The sequence below is a fragment of the Antechinus flavipes genome, chromosome 2 (genome assembly GCF_016432865.1).
Source record: "Antechinus flavipes isolate AdamAnt ecotype Samford, QLD, Australia chromosome 2, AdamAnt_v2, whole genome shotgun sequence".
In the NCBI taxonomy this organism is placed as follows: domain Eukaryota; kingdom Metazoa; phylum Chordata; class Mammalia; order Dasyuromorphia; family Dasyuridae; genus Antechinus; species Antechinus flavipes.
This window is the reverse complement of record NC_067399.1, coordinates 120,073,397-120,100,747: the sequence shown is the minus strand read 5'-3', so window position 1 is coordinate 120,100,747 and position 27,351 is coordinate 120,073,397. Positions and strand designations below refer to the sequence as shown.

The 27,351-nt window shown below is 36.1% G+C and overlaps 1 protein-coding gene across 1 annotated transcript in view; it reads left to right on the top strand.

Annotated features, from left to right (window-relative positions):
- ANXA4 (annexin A4) overlaps positions 1 to 17,831 on the top strand; it is a 51,161-nt gene extending 33,330 nt beyond the window's left edge. The window contains exons 8-13 of the mRNA XM_051975431.1: positions 1,766 to 1,822; positions 5,832 to 5,925; positions 9,103 to 9,198; positions 10,240 to 10,298; positions 13,142 to 13,264; positions 17,577 to 17,831. Coding sequence (XP_051831391.1) covers positions 1,766 to 1,822; positions 5,832 to 5,925; positions 9,103 to 9,198; positions 10,240 to 10,298; positions 13,142 to 13,264; positions 17,577 to 17,636 — 489 coding nt within the window. The 3' untranslated portion in view covers positions 17,637 to 17,831. The remainder of the gene's footprint in view (positions 1 to 1,765; positions 1,823 to 5,831; positions 5,926 to 9,102; positions 9,199 to 10,239; positions 10,299 to 13,141; positions 13,265 to 17,576) is intronic.
- The last annotated feature ends 9,520 nt before the right edge of the window (positions 17,832 to 27,351 follow it).

The window sequence follows — 27,351 nt, the reverse complement described above, 5'->3', positions numbered from 1 at the left end:
TTGAAGTAAGCAGAAACAGGAAAAAAATGTACATAGTGGTGATCACTACATCATACATGTGATAATCAACTGAGATAGACTTGGCTCTTCTCAACAAGGTGATTATTGAAGTCATTTTCAATAGACATGGAATGGAAAATGTTAGTCATGTCCAGAGAGAATATATGGAGACTGAATGTAGATTTAATCATGTATTTTCAGCTTTTCTTTTTCATGGAAATATGTTGAAATAGATTGCATATATTTAATCTATATCAGATTACTTGCCGTCTTGGGGAAAGGGGAGGTAAGCAAGGGAGGAAGAAAGATTTGGAACACAAAGTCTTACAAAAAATGTATTTGGAAAAACAAAATACTATTGAGGGGGAAAAAAGAATAGATTGCCTTGGAAGGTGGTGAGACTTTCCCATATTAGAGTTCTTCAAGCAAAAACAAACAAATAAACAAACAAACAAACAACAAACAGCAATTGCTGCTGTGCTTTCAGCTTGGGTGAGATAAGGAGACCCAGATTCAAATAAAATTAAATCTTCTGTTCATCTTTCTACAAATTCCCTCAGAATTCTCATCCATTCTCTTAACTTCAGCTATTAGCTCTGATGACTAAGGACTCCCATAATGATATATTTAGCTAAGACCTATCTCTGGATTTTTAGGTAGAAAATGGATACTGGAAATGAAGAAGAAATATGAGAGATATTTTGAAATATTTTTAAAAAATAATTAAAATAACTTGATTGGTTGGGCAAAGGAGAAAAAAAATCAAAAAGATGCTAGAGATTCCAAATGAAGTTTTGAGAATGATGGCATTAAGAATAGCGACAGAGAAATCGGTTGCTTTGATTTTTTATCTTAAAGGCCAAAAGTCTTTAGTGACTTCCCATTGCCAACAGAATAGAGTGGTAACTCCTTGGTCTAGCATTCAAGGTTGTTTGAATTTTGATTGTAATTTGCCTTCTTATCTTTATCTCCCTTTTATCTCCATCCGTGAATTAATATCCTTATTTTCTAAACATGTTTATGCTTTTTTTGACTGCCATTTTGTTCAAACCATTTTCCCATTTTAAAATGCTTTCCCCTTTCTGGCCTAATCATCCTTCAAGGCTCAGGTGAAATCTAACCTCTTTGTTCAGAGGATCACCATTCTAAAGCCAATAAGGATCTTAGAAGACATGTAATTCAAACTTAGGACCAGATAGAGGGAAGTAAGTGCCTGAGGCAATAGAACAGGGAGAAGCAGAGTTGGGGCTTTAATTTAGGTCTTCTGACTCCAACCAAACCTTTCTGTGCCTCATTTTCCCCCTCTGTAAAAGAAGGAGGTTGGACTAGATAAATTCTAAGACTATGTCTCTGAACCTATAATCTTTTTGAAATTTCCCTTCTCTTTTACTCTTCATATTGCTCATTTGGTATTTCTCATTTACTTGGGTCATTAATTATCTTCTCATGTATCATCTTCCCTAGTAGACTATCAGATCCTTGAAGTTAAAGGACTATGGTTTATGTTTAAAACACAAGACTCATGAGTTCTTGGCACTACTTTATACATATTATCAATTTTGTAAATCTTTATCAGCTCTTTGTACTACTTCATATCTAAGAAAAGGTGTTGAGTTGGATGATTTCCAATATCCCTTCTAGCTTTCACTGCTATGATAAAATGACCTTGAGAATTTAAGAGAATAGATCAGTATAAAATAATCCAGCTTGAAGACTTTCATGAATATCTGCTTCAATGATCATTGTTGTTTCCTTTTGTTTTCAGGCGGGGAGAGATGAAAGAAATTACCTAGATGATGACCTTGTGAAGCAGGATGCCCAGGTTGGTAATTTTCTACTTTTTCTCCATCCATGTGCCTGGTTTGCTCCTTTTTTTTTGACCTGCTATGAAGTAAACGAAAGCTGGTTTTTTGTCCAGTGATTAGCTTACTGCTTGGGACATAGTAAGGTCTAAATAAATGTTTATTAGTTAATTGATTGATGGGAAATTTTCACTTACTTCACTGAGAAGTTGTGATAGGGGAAATTGCCTTCGGACCAAAAACATGGAGGAAGGAAAGATATTTAAACTGCTGATAAGCGACTAGGTATCATAATGAATAGAGCACTGGACTTGGAGTCAGGAAGACCTGAACCTCATGTTCAAAGCTGGCTGTGAGATCCTGAACAAATCACTTAACCTCAATTTGCCTCAGTTTCCTCAGCTATGTAATAGTAATAATAACAGCACCAACTTCTTAGGGTTGTTGTGAAGATCAAGTAAGATAATATTTATAAAGTGCTTAGCATAGTGTCTTGCACTAAGTAGATACTAATGCTTATTTCCTTTCCCTTCCCTCTGATTAAACAAATTTCTCAAATTCAAATGTGCGTTTTTGCTGCTCCTCTGGAATTTTATTGAATATTTATGAAAGGCAATAAACAAATGTATTTTTAATTGATAAATTTTCAAGTTAAAAAATAATCTGGAAGTCTTAAATGCAGTGCACAATGGTGGTTGTCAGTGTTTGAATGATTTCCCTCAGCCCCAGAGGACAAAATTAGAACTACTATGCAGAGTTAAAGGAAGCCAAATTTTGCCTTATTATAAGGAAAAAATTTGTCCATAGGGAATAGGGACTGGAACTGTGATTTCTTTGGCATAGAAAATACCTGATGAGGAAATTCCTTCTCCCAAGGCAGATCTGTACCTTCTCTACTGACTTATGATGTTGAAAGTTGCCTGGAGTACTAAGAGGCTAATTGTCTTACCTAGTATTAATTACACAGCAATTTGATTACGCAGAAAGGATTTGAACCCAGGATTTCCTTTCTTCAAATATCAGGTCTCCATCTTCTGTATCATACTATCTCCAAAGCTGCTCTTAAAAATATATATATATGCCTTATAAGATAGTCAGTATCTCATTGGAAATGTTCAGGTACAATTAGGGAACTTCCAACTTAACAGAAATTGTGTAAAGGGGATTCTTAAATTAGCTAATTGGTTGTATAGATGACTTTTAAAGTCTCTCAATTTTTAAAGTTGTAATATTCTATAATACAACTGTATGTTGTTGAGCCTAGGTTTAAAAGGTGGTGGGAAGAATGTCCCTCATTGGCATGAAAAGGCATAATTGAACAGATTTGATCAGTGCCAATGTGAGAGATAAAAGTCAAACCCTTCTTTGCCTCTTGGGAAAGGTGAATGGCAGAGTTGATATTTATTTGCCTGTAGAATTGGGAATATAATGATTGGGGTTTAAGTCCAAGAAAGATGGATTGAGCTAGAGGGAAGAGGACTAATCAGTAGAGGCAATTGGGATTTTTGTGAGTTCCATAGTAGCAATTTACAAGTCATTGCACTCTCAACTCCTTACTTAGGTTGCATTTCTTGGGATTTTCCTCAGACAAAATAATAGTTAGTTATATCTCTCTAAAAATATGGTTTTGATTATTTTGGGGAAAAATACATTAACAATAAAACTCAACAAACTTAAAAAGGGAGAAACCAAAGTGAGAAATGTACAATATGTACAAGTGAGAAAAAGTGAGAAAAAGAAAAGTCTACTTTAGGAACTTAGCAATTTTTTAATGATCAACTGGTAATCATTTTGAATGGAAGAAACAGACAAGGTAGCATTTCCCAAACCAAATGATAACTGCAGGATAGTAAAATATCTAAATTTTCAACTATACACTCCTTCACAGCCTTAGCTTTGTAACTCAGGAAGTAGGAATTGGGGAAGAAGGGAAAAATAAAATATAGAGAGAAAGAACAGCCAGTTTTTATATTTTAAGTGCTTTTATTAGTAATATTTTGTAGACTAAAAATATGCTGCTATTAGTAAACATTGATCTAGGTGGATTAACTGCCTTCTTTTTTTTTGTGGATGATGAGAGAAAAAATTCTCAATTTTCCTTCAGTGAGACATTGAATACTTTTCTTTATTTTCTTTTATTATTTTCATTCATTCATTCATTTTTTTTTTCCTGAGGCAATTGAGGTTGAGTGACTTAGCCAGGTTCACACAGTTAGGATGTGTTAAGTGTCTGAGACCAGATTTGAACTCAGGTGCTCCTAACTTCGGGGCTGGTCCTCTATCCACTGCACCACCTAGCTGCCCCAACAGTGAATACTTTTCATGAGAGGCAATATGGTACCCTGGACAGAATCCTGGATTGAGAGACAAGAGGATATGATAGCTGTGTGATTTTGGACAAGTTACATTATAGACCTCAAGTTACTTTTTGTGTAAAAGGAGACCTTGGATTAGAGGATCACTGGCTCCCTGACCATATAGAGAACCACCAGAACATCTTAAAGATTGTCCAAAAATAAAAATAAAAATAAAAGTTAAAAAAAGATTGTCAAACACTAAAAATCCTTTAAAATGTGACTTTCACTGATCAAAGAAGAAGCTAGATAGCCAATTAAGCAGAAAAAAAGTGTTGGGGGGAGAGGGGGGAGAGAGAAGAGAGCAATCACCTCTACTTGCAATTAAGATACAAGTTGATGATAAACATATAATAGTCAAGTCTCCTAAAATCCATTGGGTTTGTAGATAATAAATTCCAAGTGTGGGCTGAACTTTTCAGTTTTAGTTACATTATTGTTTTTCTTTTCTTTTTTTTTTTTAAGATCAATGAATTCAAATAATTAAAATACTTTGAAGATGTAAGGACATGATAAGCATTTGACATTCTTTGATGACCATTACATCATCTGAAAAAATTATAATATGATGGATACAGAACAAGCCTTGATGTTAGAAAGAACCAGGTTCAAAGCCTACATCTGGGATATTAATGGCTGTATGGCAATGTTAAGTAACTTAACCTCTCAGTGCTCCAAGTAACCCTCTAAGACAGAGGAGCTATGGTCTCCATCAGCAGAGAAGCTTTCTACTACAAAAAAGACCTCACATGTTTAAAATTACAATTCTGGATGTCTCCCTCCCTTGCCCTTAAAGAATCAGTTAAGTAGCTCTAAGTGGAAGGAGATAGCCTATATAAAATGGAAATTATGATGGCATTTTAAGGATAGAAAATAAGTGAAGAACCTCACACAACAAAAGAGTTCAGTGGACATGATCTTTGTATTTGCTGATTGAGCATTTTCATTGATCTTTTCCTGGACCATGGAGATAATTCATAAATATTTATTAATTGCCTACTATGTGCCAGGTGCTAGTGGTCCAGCATCCAAAAGCAAAAAAATAAAACCATCCCAACTAGTTAACATTCTAACAGGAAAGAAGGAAAATATCCAACCAGCTAACATTCTAATGGAAGAGACAAGGAGGTGTAGAAGAATATACAGCATAAATAGATAATAAATATAAATTAACACACAGTAGTTAAGGAAGTTGAAATCAACTGAATAATCAAGAAAGGTTTCATATAAAAGGAGATGTTTGAGCTGAGTCTTTTTTTTTTTTTTTTGGATATGGAATTAAAATTGTATATTGATTTTGACAATTTAAATATGCAATTATATTAGTATGTTGAGCTGAGTCTTGAAGAAAGAGATGGATTCTTTGAGGCACAAGTGAAGAGGAAGATTTCATTTTTGTAGAAAAACCTGTACAGAGGTGGGAGATGAAGTGCCAGTAAGTGAAGGACAGAGACAAAGTTGATGGAGAGATACATAAGACTAAAAAGTGAAGTTGAGGCCAATTTGTGAAGGATTTTAAAATTTAAATTTTATCCTAGAGACAATAAACAGCTCCTATGTTTCAAATGTATGGCTTCCAACCAGTATATCTCTATTTGGGATTGGGAAAATATGTAACCTCAGGTCTTAAAGCTCTGAACAATCTGACCCTTTCATGTGTTTTAACTCACATTAGGCGCTGTATGAGGCTGGTGAGGCAAGATGGGGGACCAATGAGGATAAATTCCTAAACGTTCTCTGTGCTAGGAACCGAAATCACCTACTTCATGGTAAAACTCTTGGTTATTTTTTTAATTAAATGATTAAAAATTTAATCTTGTGCATTAACACATAATTAATACATAAACTGGCTTAGTAACTAATTTATATTTATATTAATTTCATCATCCACAGTAAATGGCTCTTTAGTCCCTTTCACTAAATCTCTACCAGGATTCTTCGTTTATTGTCATTCTTTTCTTATGATTATATTTAGTGTATACTTTGTGCTTCTGGCTGTGGAAGTTTTTTTTTTTTTTTGTATTATTTCATATTGTTATTTTGTATTTGTATTATTTCATAAAGACTTCTCTAGATTTCTCTATACTACTGACACTTGTTCTTAATGGCCTTATAGTATATTCTATTGCATCAAGGTAGCATGATTTATTTAATCATTCTTTTGCTGTTGAATATTCAGTGTCATCTGGTGGTGGTGGTTGTTGGGGGGGGGGTTGTTTTTTTTTTTTTTTTCCAGCTACAAATAATGCTGCTGTAAAAATCTTTAATCAGAAAACTCTTTATTAAAAGGTTGTTTTTGATAAATCTTTTAGGCCATATACCTAAATGAATTTATTATTGGGTCAAAAGGTATGATTCTTTTTTGTAACAGTTACTGCATGTTGCAGTACATTTTTTGGGAAATGTTTTCTAAAGTGATTCCACAAGTTTTGAATTCTTCCATCAGTGAATGAGAATAGTTATTTCTTCACAATCCTGAATTTCACTGTCAGACAGCTGTGAGGTAGTATGTCAAAATTATTTTATTTTTTGATTATTATTAAGGATTGGCATTGTCTTCAAGAGTTTTGAGCTATATTTTCTTTATAACTACATTGAAATATGAATTCAGATTTACAAGTTTTTGGCTATCTTTTCTTTATAACTGCATTGAAATATGAATTCAGCTTTACATGTATTATGAATATTTTCCTATTTTATTCAATACCTTATTAATAGTACTGTACTGGATAATTTCACATCAAGTGTTAGTTCTGCTGCTTCCTTTACCTATATAATCTTAGGCAATGTACTTCATTTCCCTATACCACAGTTTCTTCTGGGTTAGACTATGTACCTCCATAGGCATGTAGATCTATAACATATAGATCATCTTCAGAGGTGACTATAGGTTCTCCAAAGCTATGTTGCTAGAGTACAAAATCTAGCACACCCTATTAAAACTTTATCCTGGGGCTTTTGTGATGGACTGAATGTATGTTATGTGGACATCAGCTTTGCTGTGTATGGGGAAGCTCATCATCAGACTGGCTGGATTCTGTATGCTGTGTTCTTTGGTCACAGCAACTTCATCAGCTGGTTCACTAAATTATAGAGTTTGCAATCTGCATTAGCAGCAGGATCCACACCAATGAATGCAAAGTAGGAACATTACAGAAAGCAGCTGGCCATATGGAAATCAAATTAGATTTTAAGCAGAAGCCCTAGACTTAAGTCCAGTATCTACCACTGACTAATTAGGAGACCATGGGTGAGTCTCATAATTTTTTCTCATTCTCTAATCCTCCAAGTTCTGGGGAAGAACATGCTCTGATATTTGCCCAGTACTATCTCCCATGTATTGTATGTAACAAAATCAATCAGAATAATAACATTTATTATTAATCATTAATGTATGATTAATGTTCCTGAATAATGTACTCAGGTTCTCTTTGGTATGTATTTTTGGGAAATATTCTTTACAGTCAAGTCACTAACTTAATCTATCAGCAATCTCAAGACAGTATTCTGATTCAATTTTTTAAAAGTATTCTTTAATATTCAGGAAGGAAAATATAAATGTTAGTGATACTTATTCTTGAATAGTACTTAAGCCATTCAAAGTAATTGAAGTGCTTCTTTAGAAGGTGTACTGATGAGATGAACAGGTGACTAATTGTAAATTTTTTTTAATGTGTGTTTTTCAATCTCTTATTCAACTGATGTTCAGATTCTTATCTGATTTTTGCAATGTGGCTTTGAGTTCTTTGTAGAAAATATGCTATGTGATCACAAAAGAAAGACTATAATCCCTTTTTCTATTCTAAGAGGCAAAAGAAATGTAATGAGGTATTTTATCTTTCACATATGACATTTTAGGCAATAGCCTCTGGCAAACTTTAGAAGCACAAATTCATGGTTTTCCAATTACGTATTTTACGTAGCTCATGGGAAACATTACACACTAAATGGAATGTTTGGTAAACTATATATACATACATACAAACTAAAAACTTGAATAGAAGGAATCCATTTTGAAGTTTTAAATTATCCCACATGCTTGGATGCTACCAATAGGTAATTACTGCTGCAAAGAAATATTTATGGATTTATCAGCTTTGAGATTGTAAACTCTCATTTGTTCCCCAGTGTGTTTTTGCTTGTTTTTGTTTTTGTTTTCAGTAACATAAATCTCCCTCTGGTGGTGATGTCCTAGGCATAACTTTAAAAGGAATGTCTTTTGGAAACAACTGTGGCAGGCTTCATAAGTCCAGGGACTGGAAAGTTAGGGAACTTTTATGTTTGAAGACTGAGAAACAGATGTTGTGAAAAGCATTTGGAAAGTCAAATACAATCATTTGTTTCTGAATATTTGGTGTGGCTGGATCCAGAGGGAGCAGAGAAGCACCAGTAGGAACACACTAGTGACAGCTGGATACATTTGGCAAATAATTGAGGAAAATCTAATTATGTCTTGGTCTATTAAAAAGAATTGAAAGAAACAGCTAGTTCTTATTGAAACACTAATTAGTGAGGGAACTAAATGGCTTCAGTTTTCACTTGCTAAGAGAAAAAAATGAGGCCAGAAGTTAATGCCCAAGCCAGGAATTCAAGCAAATGCACATTTAGCTGACCAAGGAAGCAATGAGCCAGCAAACCAAATACCTACTCAGTGGCAAAATGTTTCCTTCTCCTAAAAATAACTGAAGATTTACTAGTATAGGTTTCTGGTTTGTTTTTTTTTAAGTGTCCATTTTCACATCTTTTTGTTACCATTTTTAATGTAATTAATTTCCCTCCAATTATCAAGCATTTATTTTTCTCTCTCCCAGATCCTCACTCCTGGGAGGGGGAGGGGGGGGGGGAACAACTTTGTGACAAATAAGCAATCAAGCAAAATAAGTCCCCATATTAGAAATGTGCAAAAATGTGTCTCATTGTTAATGTTGTTTGTTCCTAAAATATAGTGTTTGATGAATACAAGAGGATTTGCAAGAAGGATATTGAGCAGAGCATTAAATCTGAGACATCTGGCAACTTTGAAAATGCTTTACTGGCAATAGGTGAGAATTTGCTTTTTTTTTTTTTTTTTTTTTTGACAATTTTTAAAGGGAAAAAATAGTGACTGATCCTTTCATGTTCTTGTTCATATTACTAGTAGTTTTTTTTAATGGAGTGGGAATATGTTTCTTTCTTTAAGTTGTTTAAACTACTTTTGGTTCCTATCTAGATTTTAAACAAGATTTTTTAGTCTCTGTTTATTTTTTCTACATATTATCTAGTATAAAGTCATCATCTGGGGATTTATTTTCTGTCTGCACACCTTCCTCTATAGGTCAGAGAGGATGTGAGATAATCTTAGAGTTTAACTAGTCATTTTGAAACTCTCTTCACTCTGGTTTTTTAAAATGATTTTTATTCCTTTTTTGTCAAGCATCATAAGATCCTAGATCTAGAAGCGAAAAGGACTTTAAAGGACATTTAGCTTAACCTTATTATCTTACAGATGAACAAATTGAGGCTTAGAAAGGTTAAGAAATTTGCTTTGGGTTATAAGGGAACATGGGCAGCAGAATTGAACCTAGTTCCTCTGATTTTAGAGCCTCTATTCTTTCCGCTGAACCAGTAACAAGATTGAGGGCAATTTTTTTTCCTCTGGACATTTAAAAATTAAATATGTTTGTGTTGCTTTAAAAACAAACAACATTCCAATTTCCTAATTTCTTCTCCTTAAAGATCCATCCTGTATTACAAAGCAGTATAGCAACATAGAACAAACTAATACACTGACTATATCTAATTACAAATTCCTCATTCCACATCTGTGATCCCCAACTTAATTCACCAAAAGGAAAAAAGTATTGTAACATGACCTGTCCCATTGATCTATTTATTCCCAAAGAACATTGTATGGTCAAAGCTTCTCACTTAAGGGGATCAAATGATGCTGTTTGATAGCTTGTTGTGGAACAGTTTGACCTAGGGAACATTTTTCATCTTCACACACCTTAAAATGCTATATAAATGTCAATGATCAGTATCATTAGTGTTATTTTCATGATTTCATCTGCAATCTCTTTCTACTGCTTTTTTTCTTCCTCCAGTAAAATGCATGAGGAATAAACCTGCATATTTTGCTGAAGAGCTTTACAAATCAATGAAGGTAATGAATCAGTCAACAAATATTTATTAAAAACCTACTGTGTGTCAGGTGAGCCTCTAATTGGTATAGTGAATAGATCACTGGGCTTGGAATCAGGAAGATTTGTCTTCATGAGTTCAAATCTGGATTCACTCTAGTCATTCTCCATGTCCTGCCTTCTTTGCTTGGGTATAAACTAAAGTCTTACACTGAGTCCTGACCTGTGTGATCCTTCTTTGTCTCTTTTTCCTCATCTGGAAAATGATCCGGAGAAGGAAATGGCAGACGACTCCAATACTTTTTGCCACAAAAACCCCAAATGTGATTAGGAAGAGTTGGATACAACTGACCATATGAACATATATAGGTACTAGAGGGATGCACCATTCACATGTACAGATACTATGTGAAATAATAAGTGAAGCCATAGTAGTTGATAAGATCACCAAAAAAAAAAAAAAAAAGTGTAGAAAGAGCTGGGAAATGGGCTCAGGACAGGACCCTAATTTATAAGCAAAGAGGGCAGGACATGGATAGTGGATCAGCAAAGGACATCAAGAGAGATGTTCACGCTGGAAAGCAAGGGAGGTGAAAGTATACACAAAGAAAAGATACTTACTACTATAGAGATATAAAAAATGATGAGGGGAAGGGGCTAATGGGACTTAAAAAGCATTGGTGATCTTGCAGAGAGAAGTTTCTGACCAGTTGTGGGATTGAAGCCAAATTATGTGAACTGAAACGTGACTAGAAAGTAGAGAGAAACAATGACTAGGTAACTTTTTTCAAAGGTTTGGTTTTGTAGAGAACATATGGTCTTCCTCCCCCTCACCCCCCCCCCTCTTTTTTTTTTAGATTTGGATGGCTGAAGACATTAGGGAAAAGAGCCAGTAGATAAGAGGAAGTTGAAATTTAAGGGGAGAGAGGGATGATTGAAGGGAAAAATCTGCAGAGATGGGAGAGGATGAGTTCAAGAACATTGGTACTGAATTGGTACTGGTACTGAAAAAGAATAGTGCAATCTCATCTTCAGAGAAAGGAGCAAAGGAGGAGAGGATGGGGAATTAGACTAAAGTGTAGGTGATGACCTCATTTGTTTTTCAATGAAGCATCCTTTATTAAAGGATAATGAGACCTTCTGCTGAAAGAAAGTAGAGAGGTGCAGTAGGTGATTTAAAAAGGAAAAAAAATGTTTAAAAAAGATGTTTAGGGGAGTGGATTAGAAAATCATTTAGGGAGGAGTAAAAGGAAAATGGATAACAGGGAGATTGGGTAACAGAAGTAGGCTGGGATAGAATGACAGAAGGTTGCATTGAAGGCAGAAGAGGCACGTAGAAGAGCACAGGAAGTGGTATCAGTTTTACTTATTATGGTGTACTTTGTAAAGCACTTGACATCCACCATTCACTGCAGCTTCACAATGCTTCCATAACGCAGATGGCTTATGTATTAGCAAAATGATGTTTGTCCTTTGTTCTCAAAAAGAACTTTGACTTCTAGGAAATGATTCCATGACATTCAAGTGAAATGGATTTAAGTTGGGGAGGGCTGTGCAAGGTCACCTGCCTCATTTTTCCCTGGACCCAGCTGGATCCAGTCATCAGATATAGATCAGGGCAACTGGTGATGGCCTTGGGTGCACTGGGAGACCTTGGCTAAGATCTTTAATGAATGACTGAGGTAATGTCCAGTCAATGATTAAGACTAGGTAAAAAAGAAAAGAAAAGAAACCTAGTCAAAAAAAAAAAATCAATCTGGGAGGGAAGGCCCAAATAGAAACAATTGTTACTTATATTCACTTTGAGACTATGGGGGCCCAAACAAAGACCAAATGGGGCTTGACCTGAGACCTTTTATTGGCCAATCGATAAAAACCAGAATGATTTGGGTTTAAGTTGTCCTGATCTATATCTGCCACTAGACCAAGATGGGTCAGCAGAAAAAAGTGAGATTGGTGACTTTGCACAGCTCTATTATCACTTAAATCCAATTGACTTGCATGTTATAGCATCATATCCTTGATGTATGTCATAGTGTTCTTGGAGAAGGGACAAACAATAATCTCTATGAGTAGGAATTGCCCCAGTGGGGAACTGAGCAACATAGCTTCCTCTCCTCCTTTGCCCATCTTCTCTCCCTCCTCCCTTCTTCCATCCTTCCTCCCTCCTCCCCTCCCTTCCTCCCTTCTTTCCATTCCTTTGTTCCATCTATTCTCTCTCCCTTCCTTCCTTCCTCCCTCCCTCCCTTACTTCTTTCCCTTCTTCCTTCCTTCCTTCCTTCCGTCCTTCCTTCCTTCTTCCTTCCTTCCTTCCTTCCTTCCTTCCTTCCTTCCTTCCTTCCTTCCTTCCTTCCTTCCTTCCTTCCTTCCTTCTTTGCTAATTTCCTTTCTTCCTTCTTTCCCTTCTTTTTTTCTTGCTCTCTCTTTTTCTTTTCTTTCCTTACCCTAGATCTTACAGGTATTCTGCTCTAAATTTTGATTGCTGAAACCTCATTAAGATTCTTGGGATTCAGAGGCTAGATTTCGTTCTTAGGGACCAATAGCAAAATAAAGAACTCAAGGAAGGGGAACTAGCTTGCTCAGGGTCACAAAGCTAGTAAGTGGCTTGGGTAGGATCTGAATCTAGGACTTGTGATTAAATCCTGGGCTGTACAGCTGCTTATTTTGGAAGACTTTGAAATGGTTATTGTTAGTCACAAGCAAATTAAATACATATGTTGTCATATAAAATATGGAGAGTCATACAGTCATGGGTTAATGAATTAAAAAGGAAGTTTGATGTTGTCATTATTCCACCATGTACCCATATAACCATCATTCTTAGTTTGACTGTGGTTTTGAATTTTGCTGCCTTTTCCTTTCTTAGGGCTTAGGTACAAATGATGACACCCTCATCAGAATAATGGTTTCCCGGGCAGAGATTGACATGGTGGACATAAAGATGCAATTCCAGAGGCTCTATGGAAAATCTCTATATTCTTTCATCAAGGTAAATCAGAAAAGTCTTAACTTTAGTTGAAAGGGCAAACACTAATAGGAAGATATGTTTCTAATTAAATTTGGGTGCTAATGAAAATGAGTCAACTTCTTGTTCCTTTATCCTTGAATTGATCACAGAAACTTGGAAGGGATCTCAGAAGCCATCTAAACTCATACCTGTACAACCATCTCTTTGAAAACATTTTTGCTTAAAATTTGTTAGGAAAGCAGCCCATTATTAAGAACTGTTGTTGATCACATCAACTTGAAATCTGCTATTTACATTCACTGGTCTTCTGTCTTCCTCTGGGGTCAAATCTTAATATCTCAATAGTCTTTTAAGATATTTCATGTTCCCCACTAACTTTTTTCTTCTTCAGAATAAGTAACTGAAATTCTTTCAGCTGATCCTTATTTGGCATGGTCTTCAAGCCATCATAGTTGTAGTCTTTCTTTGGACATATACCATATTTAATACCTCTTGTTGAATATCTCCAATTCATCACAGATATATTTTGTTTGTTCACAGTTAGTTGCTTAAGATTTCCCCCTAAAACTCCTTGAAAGAAAAGGCTGTCTTTTACCACTCTTTGGGTTCGCACAGTACTTAACTCAGTGCCTGGATCACAGTAGATGCTTAATAGATCTTGGTTGATTGATTTTCATAAACTGTGGTTTCTAGAAATGAATACAGTTATTTCAGATGTGGTCTGACCAGGACAAGCAGGCATATAGCAGTATTATCATCTAATCTACAAAGAGAAATTATCAAGAATTTCCTTTCTCCTCCATTCTAAAGATTTGGCAAGATTAAAAGGAAGAGGATGTTTGACTTGTTTGCATAATGATTGTTGTGAGATTAAAAAGCAGAATAAAATTTATATTTAGTGTTTTTGGAGGAGGGGAAATTAGGATAGCACAAGGCTCATATTTACCTATTTGCAGACTGAAAATATGATTGGTTATTGTTTTCTTCAATAAAATCATTAAAATAGAAAAGTGAATTAGGCAAAGAACATTGGGACATGATGGTACTGAAGCCTTACATAATTCTGCCTCTTCTGGTTTTAACTTTATGGGGAAGAGGATGAAGGTGAACTTTAAGGGATGTGAAATAGCTTCTTAATCATTTTGGATTCTTGTTTTCCACTTAGTCATCTACTTGAAAGGCAGTGTGGTGGAATGGAAAGAGAGCACTAGATTTGGAGTTGGAGGACCTGGGCTGAAATTCTGATTTTTCCACCTCTGTGATTTTGGAAAAGTAATTTAACTGGGCCTCAGTTTTCTTATTTGAAAAACTGGGGAGACTGGGCTATGTCATCTCCAATGTCTTTCAACACTAAAACCTTTGATGATCTGGTGGATTTGAGAAGCCCAAGGAAAACTTAAAGATGAGCCCTACACAATGCTATTTAATTGCTAGAGCCTCAGCTTCAGTTTAGGGCTAATGACACAGATGACTTCACTAAGTCTTCTGGGTGCAATGGCAATTTGGAAAGGCAGCAAGATGGGGAGTTTTAAATCTAGATCTTTGTTGAGTTAACAAACCTGCATGTAATTTCCAAATTTGCAGTTCTTGCTATATAACCAGTGAAGTAAATTTCTTGCTTTTATTAAGATGCTTTTAAGAATAAAAGGTTTCAATTCTGAGGTTAAACCTTATGTCTGTCAAGTTGGCAGAGATGAAAAAAGATGGAGACAAGTGTTGGGGATGATAGAATTAGAGACATAGTAATAAATTGTAAGGAGTTGTGAATTGGTCCAACTATTTTAGAAAGTCATTTGAAATTAAGATTTACTAAAAGGTGATCAAATACCCATACTTTTTGACACAGAGATCCTACTGCAAGGTATAAACTCTTAAGAAAGTCAGAGAAGAAAAGTTTTAATCTGCACTAAAATATTTATTCCAATGCATTTTTTGGTAGCAAAAAGCAAAGTAGATGCAAAAGAAAAACAAAGTAGATGCTCATTGAGTTGGAGAATTTTTAAACAAATTGTGGTACATTAACATAATAGAATATTTATTTGCTATAAAAAACAGTGGATGTGAAGAATTCAGAGAAGTATGAGAAAATATAAATGAACTGAGGCAGATTGAAGTATGCAAAATCAAGAAAAACAATATACACAGCAACTCATTCAAATACTTAGATGGCCAGATCTGTGATCTCTTCAATTTGGAGGCTTCTTTCAATAATGTAAATCTCTGACTGTCTGTCTGTCATCCATGTCTGTCTGTCCATCCTGTGTGACTGATGTTTTTACATAAATTCAACACAGAGGCTCCAGCCAATGGAATGGAGTCCTTCATTATTTTCTCCTGACATCTCAAAGGGATCTGTGGAATATTCTGGTTGTTCAACTGACCTGTCTTCCTTCTTCTTTAAAATATGGCCACCCATCTTTTCTTCCTATCATACAATTCTTTAATGAGAAGTATAAGCAATGTGAATTAGTTATTCCAACAGAAGAGACAAAGAGAGTTTAGAAAGTTAAAAAAGTCTCTGGCTCAGCAAACATTTGACTTCCTGAAAGGTAGTTGCCAAAGGTGTCAACCAAACCAGACTATTAATTAGTTTGTAAAATCTTAAAATTTTGTAATGATCTGCTAATTTTGCTAACAGTGGTGGAACAATTGCTTTGAAATTCTAAAATCTGTCAGCTATGGATATACTTCTAGAATAGACAGAAATGGCAATAAACTGAACATAGTGACTATAAGAAGGGGTGTGCTTGTAGTAAGAGCCTGCTCTTACTGGCTCTCTAGGGCCAATTATAAAATTGTCATTGTTAGAATTTACAGCAAACTTTAAACTAGGGCTTGGTCTATTGTTTTGTTGATTGCCTACCTTAAGAGAATGTTGGAGAAACTGTTATAATGTAGGTTAACATTCCCAATAGGATCAGAGTGAAGCAAAGTTGTCTACTATCACTGTTATTATTCAATTTGTATTAGAAACATTAGCTTTAGCAAGAGAAGAAAAAGGAATTAAGAGTAAGTAACGAAGAAACCAAATTATTACTCTTGGCAGATGATATGATAGTATACTTAGAGAATCCTAGAGAATCAACTAAAAAACTACTAAAAACAATTCACAACTTTAGCAAAGTTTCAAGATACAAAATAAATCCACATAAATAATGCAGAGTTAAACTGCAGAGAACCACCTGATTTAGAACAAGATAATTGGAAAGAATAAAAGCTCCATAACTTTGTGTAATTATAATGAGGTTCTGAAGAAGAAATGAGAAGAGTTACTTCCCTCTTCTTTTTTGTTCATGAGGTTTTATAGATACAGAACCCTGAATATATTATCAAATTTGGTTGATACAATCAACTGTACAATATGGTTTTACCGAATTGCTTTTTTAAAAACTTCTTTATGATAAAGGATGGCTCAGTAGGTAAGGAAGGATATATTGAGAAATGAAAGTGATATCATAGAAATGTATCTTAGAGATCATCAAATTCAGTTCCTTCCTTTATAGAGTAGTTGAGACAGGTAGGTGGCACAGCACAGGTCTAAATTCAAATCTAGCCTAGCTATATGAACCTGGGGAAGTCCTTAATCTGTTTGTTTCCTCATCTGTAAAACAGCACCTACTTTTCAGGGTTGTGAGGATTAAATTAGATAATTGTAGAACACTTAGCTAGAGCACCTGACACATAGTAAATGCTATGTAAATGTTAACATTACTATTAATGTCAGTATTATTATAATAGAAAGATTAATGTTTTGGGGGTTAGAAATCCTAGATATAAATTTCAGGTCTGTCATTTATTGTCTGTGATCCTGGGCCAAATATGTAGCCTTCATAGATCTCAGTTTTCTAGTCTACAAAATGAGATGGGCTTAAAGACCTCTGAGATTCCTTTTCAGTTCTAAATAGATGATCCTTTGTTGTTTCATTCTTAGAGTGTCTGTTCCTCTTTCTCCCCCATATCCAAGTGGTTGCCCCATTTCAATTCCACTTCCACATCTTTTGCATCTTACTCCCTTCTTTTTACTCATTCAACTACCATTCCTCTCTCCATGGTCTATTCTAATAGCCCCCTAATTGGTCTTCCATCTTCCTTAAAACCAGCACCAACTCTGAGAAGAAGAAGCAAAGGGGAGAAGTTATAGGAACAGTGGCCTAAGAGAAAGAAGAATAAGAAAATCCTAATCAGAAATAATGAAGAGGGAAAAGGAGTTTCTGGCTGTTGATTGGGTTGCCAGGCTGGGGTGACTCTGCTAGTGGTTGCTTCATTTAAGTTGGGAACTGTCTAAATACTTCAAGAAGACACATTTTTCTGACTATTGCTTTATTTCTTCTAGGATGACACATCAGGAGATTATAGGAAAGTTCTTCTTGTACTCTGTGGAGGTAATGATTAATATTCAGTCCACACCGGATTGAAATGAATTGGGAGCCACTGGTTGTATTGTTATTTGGCTTCATTTTTCTATAAGGCTATTTGAATGCTTATTGTCAATTAAAAATGCTCTATTTGCCTTTGTTATGAATTGTTAGCTATTGTTCAATGGTTTTGATGCAATTAAAGCTAGATTTCATTTTTAACTCAGAAAAAACTTTTGAAAAATTTTTTCTGTTATTTCTAGAGAAATAAGAACATTCAATATTACTTTTATTAAAAAAGCAATTATTAAAAATGTTTTACTAATGACTTATTTTTAATATCACCATTCATTACTTGGAAATTTTCCTGTGGGTGGTAGTTGTCTATCCAAAAGAAAATTTGGGGGGGTGGGGCAACAGAATGGGACAGTGGATAGTGCACTGGCCCTAAAGCCAAGAGGACCTGAATTAAAATCCAGTCTGACACTTATGAGTTGTGGGATCTTGGGCAAATCATTTAACCCCAATTGCTCTCTCCAAAATAAGTAAATAAGCTTAACTTATTCCCTTAATTCCTCAAAAAAAAGAAGAAATACTAGTAGAAGAAGAAGAAGAAAGAGAAAAAGATGATGATGAAGAAGACGATAATGATGGAGAAAAAGAAGATGATGATGATGAAGAAGAAGAAAAAGAAGATGATGATGGAGAAGAAAAAGAAGATGATGATAGTGATGAAGGAGAAGATGATGATGATGATTATTAGAGGCTTCAGAGACAGCACATTTTCCTGTAGCTTCACATCATCTCTCACTCTCAACCCTCAGCCCCATCCCTAAATCTTATTTCTTTGTGCTGGCTAATAGCTTTTTTATTTGAAGGTGGTTATATCTTGTTGGCAAGAAAACCCATCATTTTATCTCTTGATATAATTATAGAAAGAAAATATCCACACTTGTGCTCTTATTTTTATGGTGGGGATAGATCTAGCAATAACAGATTTGAGGGCCAGGAATGGGGCCTCCCACCTATAATCCCTGTTATTAGGAGAGACTGAGGCTAGTGGATCCCTTGAGCTAGGGAATTTTAGCTATAAAGCTGCTGAAATTGTTTAAGTTTCTGCACTAATTCTGGCAATAATAGGGAAGGTAAGGAAAGAGAGGAAATTTTATCAATTGAATTTTGTCAAACCAGCCTAGGTCAGAAATATCAAGTCAAGGGTTCCTTTGGAGTTGGGCCCATGAGAGGCTTTTGCACTTCAAATATAGGAGAGAGAGGAAAAGATAAGGAGAAAAAAAAAAAAACAACAACAACATCTGATCTATTATATTTGGTTTTAAAAACTCAATTTCAAATATATTTTATTTGGGAAACTTTCAATCCAGCAACAACAGTATCACAAATAAAAATCATTCACTTTTAGATGTCCACAATTAAAAAAAAAAAAAAAATGCTGCTGAGGATCCTGTGAATAACCCAAATTCTGAGTGTGCTTTGTCTATCACTTCATTCTAGAATTAGAAACAAATGACTAATGTTCTGTAGGATGATAGTTATTGTTTTAAGCTTTGCCTAACCCAAGAAAAAAATGAAAATGTTTTGCAAATATCAACCTCAGAGCCATAACTCATATTTTCTTTTTCCTGAGACATATTTAGTGACAATGGTGGTATAGGAGACCATCTAACCACAGATTCATTCTACCCCTTTTTTTCTTAAGGGTTTGGGAGGAAAGTGGGCCTAGGAGATAGCCACCATAGTAATGGAACCATGGGCTAGTAGTATTATAGCAGACTATGAAGTGCAACACAGGGACCGTATTTTCTGTGTTTTATTGTGTTTCTATTTTTATTTTATTAAGTAATTCTTGCATTTTAATTTTGTTTCAGCCTCAGGTTGTCTGTGATATTTCTGTCCTAAGGCAGTAAAGGCTATGGGACTAAATTGGCTACAATCCCCAGTCTCTTAAGTTATTACAAGAATTGACTTCTTCCCTGCCACAATTTTTCAAATATTGCCCTTTTATCAGGAGCACTTTAAAAAAAGTGAACCTAAGTTCATTTGGGGAATATTTCTCCCTATGCTTGCTTATAGCCCTATTTAGAACATCTGGAAAAACTACTACCTAACAGTAAAGGACCAATATAAATACAGCAAAAAATGAAGGAGCTTTAAAAGCAAAGGATCTGAGTTCAGATCCCACTTTGACAGTATCTTTGTGGACTTGGGCAAATACATTTTACCTTGATGGGCTTCTTCTATAAAATAAGAGGCCTCTAAGGTTCTTCCCGGTTGATGATTCTATTTCCATTTCTATATTTCTCATATTCTCCTTTCTAGGCCCTCATCACCTTTCACCTGGGCTATGGCAAAAACCTCCTCATTGATTTTCCTAAGTCCCTCCATATAATCACTACATGGACTTTTCTAAAATTGACATTCCCTTACTCAATAAACTCTTAATTATTCCCTATTATCTCCTCCAAGATCAACTGCAAAAATCTCTTCTCAGCCTAAGCCCTTCTTACTTTCCAGTTCTTCCTTGCACTTGGTTATCTCACTATATAGGCCTGCTTGCTGCTCCTGTGCTCTTTGTCTCCCAATCTCTGCCTTTGTAACTCACTGTCTCCCCATGCCTAGAATACTCAACCTCCTCACTTCTCCTTCTTGGGGTCCCCAGATTTCCTTCAGAACTCAATTCAAGCACTACTTTGAATCAGAGCCCTCACCTAATCCCCCTTTCCCCCAAAGGCTTTTATCCAAGCCAAAAGTTCCTTTTGTACATATTCTTTATATTTTCATAGGTGTGTATATTGTCTCTCCCATTAGAATGTAAGATCCTTGGGGACCGGAGACTGTTTTGCTTTTGTCTTAGATAACCCCAGGGAACATCAACATGGAAGAACTTTATTATATATAAAAGAAGCAACTGAAGCCCATTGAGGTTAAAAGTATTTGTCCATGTTCACATAGATACTATCAAACCTTGTAATTTCTTTGTACACATTCTTTTTATTCTCATAGCTATATACTGTCTCCCTCCATTGGAATATAAGCTCCTTGAAGACAGATGACTGTTTTGCTTTTGTCTTAATTATCCCCAGGGCTTAACATAGTGCCAGTGTGGCAAGTGAAAGATGAAATGACTGAGGAAACAAAGTTTCAATCTTCTGAGCATATTAATATATTAAGCAATGCAAGGCAGTTCTCAATAAATCAGAACCAGTGGCCTTCCTCAGTTTTGGCACTGGGCCATGAATATATGGGGAAACACAGTCAAATTGAAAGGAAACAATATAATATTAAGTAATTGGATTTCTAATTGTATGAAAGATTAGAGATTTTTCATATTAGAAGGGGGATAGTAAACATGCAATTTTCTGAATTCAGAAAAATTGGTTTCTCATTCCTCCCAAGTGTCTATAGAATAATAATAAAAAAACAAAAAACAGAACCAATAATTAATCAGTATAGGGATAGTTTCAGCTAAGACATAATTCGAAGCAAACTTCTTGCATCAGTCTTTGGATCTGACTGGGTTTCTGGTCAGTATAACTTAAATCCTTATTTAAGGGTCTCTAAATAGCAGAGAGAAGTATTCCAGCTTCCCATCCACACAGGTCTAAGTTCAAACAATAAAGTTTTCTCTCAATTCCCATAATTGAATAAAATTTTCTCAATGCAAAAGTAGATCTAAGCCCAAAACTGAACAGAAAAGAAGCAGAACTGGCTTCAGAATTGAGTCACAAGATAGAGTCATCGTGATTCACTCAATTCCCACAATTACCCACTTGCCGTCCTAATCTTCCCCACTTCTCTCACTAGGCACATACATTCAATGGCATTTAAAAAGTTCCAGACATAACTTTTGGGTAATTAGTCATTTTATTAATAATGCTAGCATTTTAAGAAAAAGTCAGTGGCACTCTCAAATTCTAAAGACAGTCATGACTATGAGCTCACAACTTATCTGCCCTTGGAAGAATCGGGTTCCTGGGAATGGCAAGCAACTTTGATTAGTTAAACTAAAGGAGAGAATGAATATTATAATAACTGGCTGGACCTATTCTAGTAAACTCTGATAATTCCATTTACTTCTAAATTGTCCTCAGTCTTGAGCATTCTATTCAAAGAATTTATCCCTCTCAAAGCACTTGAGTGGAGTCTGAACAAATTCATTTAAAAATTTTATCTGCTCTCATTATCAACAATGTCTTCTAGAGACTGAACTTTTTGAAATAAGAATTTTAGAGAAAGGATCTCCCCATATTAATGATCATTTCTCTCATTTCTTAATAAATGCTTGTTTGTTAATGGAAAGCATTTTTTCTTACTAATATATTTCATTAAATTATTGGAAGATTGAAAAATTAAAATTAGAGCCAATACAAACACATTACAACGATATAAACACTGGATAGAGACTATCAAGCGAGCAACCTCTTCTAAAAATCTGTATAAATTATGGGCATTTACGTTCCATATAAATAGTCCACTGGCCTCTCCTTTCTCCTATCTCTTATTAGCTTCCCTGTAGAATTTTATACTCCTATGGAGCAACGCCAGGAATTGTTTTTAAATAATGGCAGACCTCTATGCAGATCTTTCTATGTTGCTGGATGAAGCTTGTCACCACAATGAGAAAAGCATTTTAATTGGCAAAATAAATGTTTTCCCAAAATCAAAGTTGAAATGATGTAGTACCAGACCATTTCATTTTAGTCCCCACTCCAGGATTCATAAAACCTTATCCAGGGAGCAGAACCTTCTTGGTCCCCAACTTTCAGTTACTGCTACTAGCTCCATATTTAAATTTGGTGAATTTCAGGGGTATGCTGGAGCCAGTTCTAATCTGTTGTAGTGTTAAATTTCAGTATTAGGGTTAGAACCTCAGAAATTGGTAATGATTGCATCACATTTCTCTATTTTATAAAAACTGCTCAAATTCAGCAAAAGTCTAGTGGCCCAGGAAATAGACATCACCAGACAGGAGGCTGATAATAACTGGCACATATATAGGTTGTGGAATCCTTTTACATCCATCATCTCATCTGAACTTCAGAACATCTCTGGGTGATTAGAAATCTTGATGTCCTCCTTCCTTCTGAATCAGGAAGAGGTGGTGTAGTCTCCATTTGTTTAGACCTAAGAAAGCATTCCAAATTAGATCTTAGCTCAGAGCTGAAAGGAGCCTGAGGGTATATATTGGATGGCATGCTGTGCTTGGAGGGACATGAGACCTAAAAGGGACTCCAACCTCTGGCACTTGTTTGCTTTATGATCCCAGAGATGTTACCTGATTTCTTTGGGCCTCAGTTCCTTCTCTATAAAATAAGAGGGTTGGGCTAGTGACTGCTAAAATCCTTAGTTCAACCCTGCATTTTACTGAGAGGAAGTTGAAGCCTGAGGATGTTTGTCAGGTCATTTCTACCCTGAGGTAAACTCTTTTTAAAAATTAAATATTTCTCTTAGGCAACTGGATGTGATTATTCAAATCCCTCTGGAGATTAGGAATATATACATTGTTCATGAAATTGATACATGCTTTTACTGAGCTAGCTCAGTGTTTGGAAGGCTCTGAAGGAAAGTGTGGGAGAGGAGAGGTACTAGACTGCCTACCAAACTGAAGGTCTACCCAGTCATTGTGCTGCCCTCATTATTGTACACCTTTGAAACCTGGACATATACCAGTGCCATGCCAGGAAACTGAATCACTTCCATTTGAATTGTCTAGGAAGATTCTGAAGATCACCTGGCAGGATAAGATACCAAACACTGAGGTCCTTTCTGGAGCTAAAGAGTCAAGCATTCCAATACTACTGCAGAGAACGCAACTTCGTTGGACTGGCCACATTGTTTGAATTGCACCCCCCCCCCAAAAAAAAAAAAAAAAGACTTTCACTAAGACTCACACAGAGCAAGCGCTCACCAGTGGTCAGAAAAAAGCAATACATGCACATTCTCAAGGTCTCTTTCAAGAACTTCAGAACTGATTGTATGACATGGAAGATATTGGCACAGGACCACTCAGGATGGTGTGCCCTTACCAAAGAAGGTGCTATGCTTTATAAACAAAACAGAACTGAATCAGCCCAAAAGAAGTGTGAGATGGGCAAAGTGAGACAATCCACCCTAACTGTTCATAGGACTATTTGTGTCCAATCTGTGGCAGGGCATTCCAAACTCGGATTGGTCTGATCAGCCAAAATTGTGATGAGTTTGGGGAGAGCAATTGGTGCCAAATGATGGGGTTCAATAGGAATTCACATGTGAAGAACTCACAAGGACTTTCTCTTGCCAAAAGGTACATTTATTTATGAGAAGAGTGTGTGGTTTAGACACCGTTTAATAAAAAAGCTGGAGAGATCTCTAGAAACAAAGCAAAATTTATTGTACATTCTGGGGAGAAGGGCATCCCACCTGTCCAGTAGACAATCGAAGGGAGGAAGCACTGTAGGGGGCAGGGTCAACACTTTTAATTCCTAAAGCAAATACCCCTTCCCACCATTGACCTTCATCCTTATTGGCTGAGGATCTTACATTCTAAACGCAGGAACTACCCAAGAAATTGAACTTGACCATTAAGTACATAGTTGCCCATATCTGACTGAAATAGGGAGACGCTCATGGGAGGATAGCAGAAAGGGGATTTAGATATGCCCTTGACTCAATGCTTAAAGTCCTTCAGGCCTACTCAAACTCTGAAATAGATGAATCCTTACTCGATTTTTACAACTGTCTTGAAAGATCTCACCTCATCTCGTTCAAGAGGTTATAGACAAAATGAAGAGGTATGCTAGGAGTGGTAAATATGAAATAGCTTTGGGAGAATACATTACTTAGCAAAAGTGATTTTAACAATTAACAATGGAAAAGACAGTTTTCCCAGTGGAATTCAACTGTACACTATGAATACACCATGAGGTGGTAATATGCCATTGGCAGACTAAATCCATAGAGTTTAGCATCCTAAAAGATGCTAACTATAACTATAAGAAGCAAAAAGACATGATGAGGTGAGGGGGAGGGATGGGTTAACGAGGAAAACACCATGAGGTATGGGGGAAGAACAGGGTAAGGAAGAAAACACCTTGAGGCATGGGGGAGGGCCTGGGTAAAGAGGAAAACACCATGAAGCATAGAGGAGGCATAGGAGGAAAGACATCATAAGGCAGAACACCTTGGTGGGGTAATCCAAAAGGGATTTAGCAAAGATGGTGTAGGCCACGGACAGATTTATAGGGGAAATTTTAACCTTAGGGTTTGACATCATAACTTGACTTTCTAATTGGATACAATGGAATTACTCAAGACTTCCACAGGGCTGGGACCGTAAGGCTCAGCTGATACCCATGAGTTCTCTTCTCTGTTTGCCTCAGGGAGTAATCTGATAAATACTTTAGACTTTCTCTGCCAAACCCACCTTGTTATTCAGGATCTTATCAGACACACTAACTTGACTTTAACAGAGTAATGTCCAATATTTTGGTGGTCTTCTAGAACAAAGAACAATAATCAATTCAGATCACCCTGGGGAGAGGGGTAGGAATAAGAAGTGGGTAGGGAAGCAGATTTTTCTCTTAAGGCCTAAACACATATTCCCTCAGAGGATATCATTTTCAGGGAGTGGAACGGAAGAACAATAAATTACTACTATATAGTTATAGAATATTACAGCTAGAAGAAACCTTGGAGCTCATCTCTTTTAACCTCTCCATGTTACAGAAAAGGCCTATGTTGACTAAACAGGAAGTAGTTCATAACATGGTTAATTGGGAACAGGGATAGGATTTGAACCTCAGTCTCCTGTGTCAATAGGGTGTTCTTTCTGACACATCACATTGCCTGTCACTGAGAGCTGCATAGTAGATTCTGTCTTATTGAGGACAAGCCTTGCCAAGTTAGGAGACAGGCCCAACCAGGGGGCTGGCTTCGAAGGCATGAAATCTGGTGGACTACTGCAACTCATGAAGCAATTTATCAAAGTCTAATTTAATAAGAAATTATGATCTCTATACATGAGGGCAACATCCACACTGATTAAAATTATGTATTCTTTATGTAAAGTTCTAGACAGATATAACATTTTATTCATTCAACAAGAACTTATTAAACACTATGTACCATCTCACTCAGATTCCTTTTTCATTAAATGATGTAATGGGACTAAATGATCATTAAAGTTCCTTTTAGTTTATGTCTATGATCCTAACACTTAGGGCTTGTCAAGAAAGGCAGTGTGTTATAAAAGGAAGAAGAGTTATGAAACATAGAAACAAGGAAAAGATTACTTAACATCCAGGTAAAAACCAAAGGGAGTCAAAAAGGATTGGACTCAACAAAAACAACAAAGTGACTAAAGTCACTTTACAGGATTACTGGCATGTCTCTAAGACTCAGGTAAAATGAGTATGTTGGACTGTTTAATGCAGTAATTCTCAAAGTATGGTCTAGAGAATCCTGGGGATTTCTAAAACCCTTTTAGAGGGTCTACAAATTAAAAAAGTTTTTATTTACAATATGGTAAATGTCTATAAATATAATCCAGATAAACAAAAACTCTTTGGAGAGATCCTCAATAATTTTTAATAGGATAAAGATACTGAAAGCAAAAGTTTGAGAACCACTGGTTAACGTATAAGATCCCTTCCACTTTGAAATCCCTAAGATTTTGATCAGGTCTCTTCCCCTTCTTGGGGGAAAGGTCTTTAATTCCCTACCTGTAAAATAAAAGGTTCTTCAACAGAAAAAAGCACCAATTTTGATTTAGGCTCACATCTAAGTGAACTTATTGTTATTTTCACTGGTTGTTAGTTTTTTGTAACAGAAACCAAATCATGACTCCACATTACCTGTTTTATCTTAAAATAAGCCAAGTTAGATGTAACTAGATTGACTTTTAAATTCCTTTTCAAGTTTAAAAGCTATAATTGATGACTGTAACCTTCCAGCTTCTAAATCCCATGATCTCTTTATTTCATCTCTTGAGGCCCTATTTTCTTCAGCTGTAAAAGAGTCTGGATTAGACCTCCAAGGTCCTGTCCAGCTCCAGCTCCTATAAAGAATCATCCTCTAGATTTTAAGTTTCTGTGTAGAGATTGGCTAGCATGATGGGCAGAAGATGACTGAGTCAGGAGTCTCTGCTGACACTCACCAGCTGTGTGACTTTGGGCAAATCATCTTGAGGCTTATTGGAACTTTCCTAGAAGACTCAGTTTCCCCCTCTGTAAAATAAGAAACCTGGGCTCTATGACTCTAAGGTTGCTCTGCAGAGAGAAACATAAGCAAATTATGACTTGGGGCTAGACATCCATCTCCAAGGAAAAAACAAAAAAGGCAACTCCCAGACGTTCCAGAATACATCCTACAACCAAAGCTCAGGGCAACTAGGAGGGAGGAGAAGGAACTCTCCTTTCCTTCTTTCTTTCTTCCCTTGTCTCCCTCTTTCCTTTCTTCCTTTCCTCCCTTCTCTCCCTTCCTTCCTCTCTAACCTTTCTTTCCTCGCTTCTCTTTTCTCTCTCCTTTCTTCCCCACTCACTCTTTTCCCTTCCCGTCCCTCTCTTACCCCTCCCTAGTAGCTCTCTTCCTCCTCTTGCTCCTCCTCTTCTCTCTCCTTCCCCTCCATCACGCCTTTCTTTACTCTCTCCCTCCCCCTCGCTCCTCCCCCTTTTCTTGTAGGGCTCTTTTTCTCTTTTGCTCCTCCCCTTTTCCCTCCTTTAGTTCTGCCCTCTTCTCCCCTCCACGCCCAGAGCACGC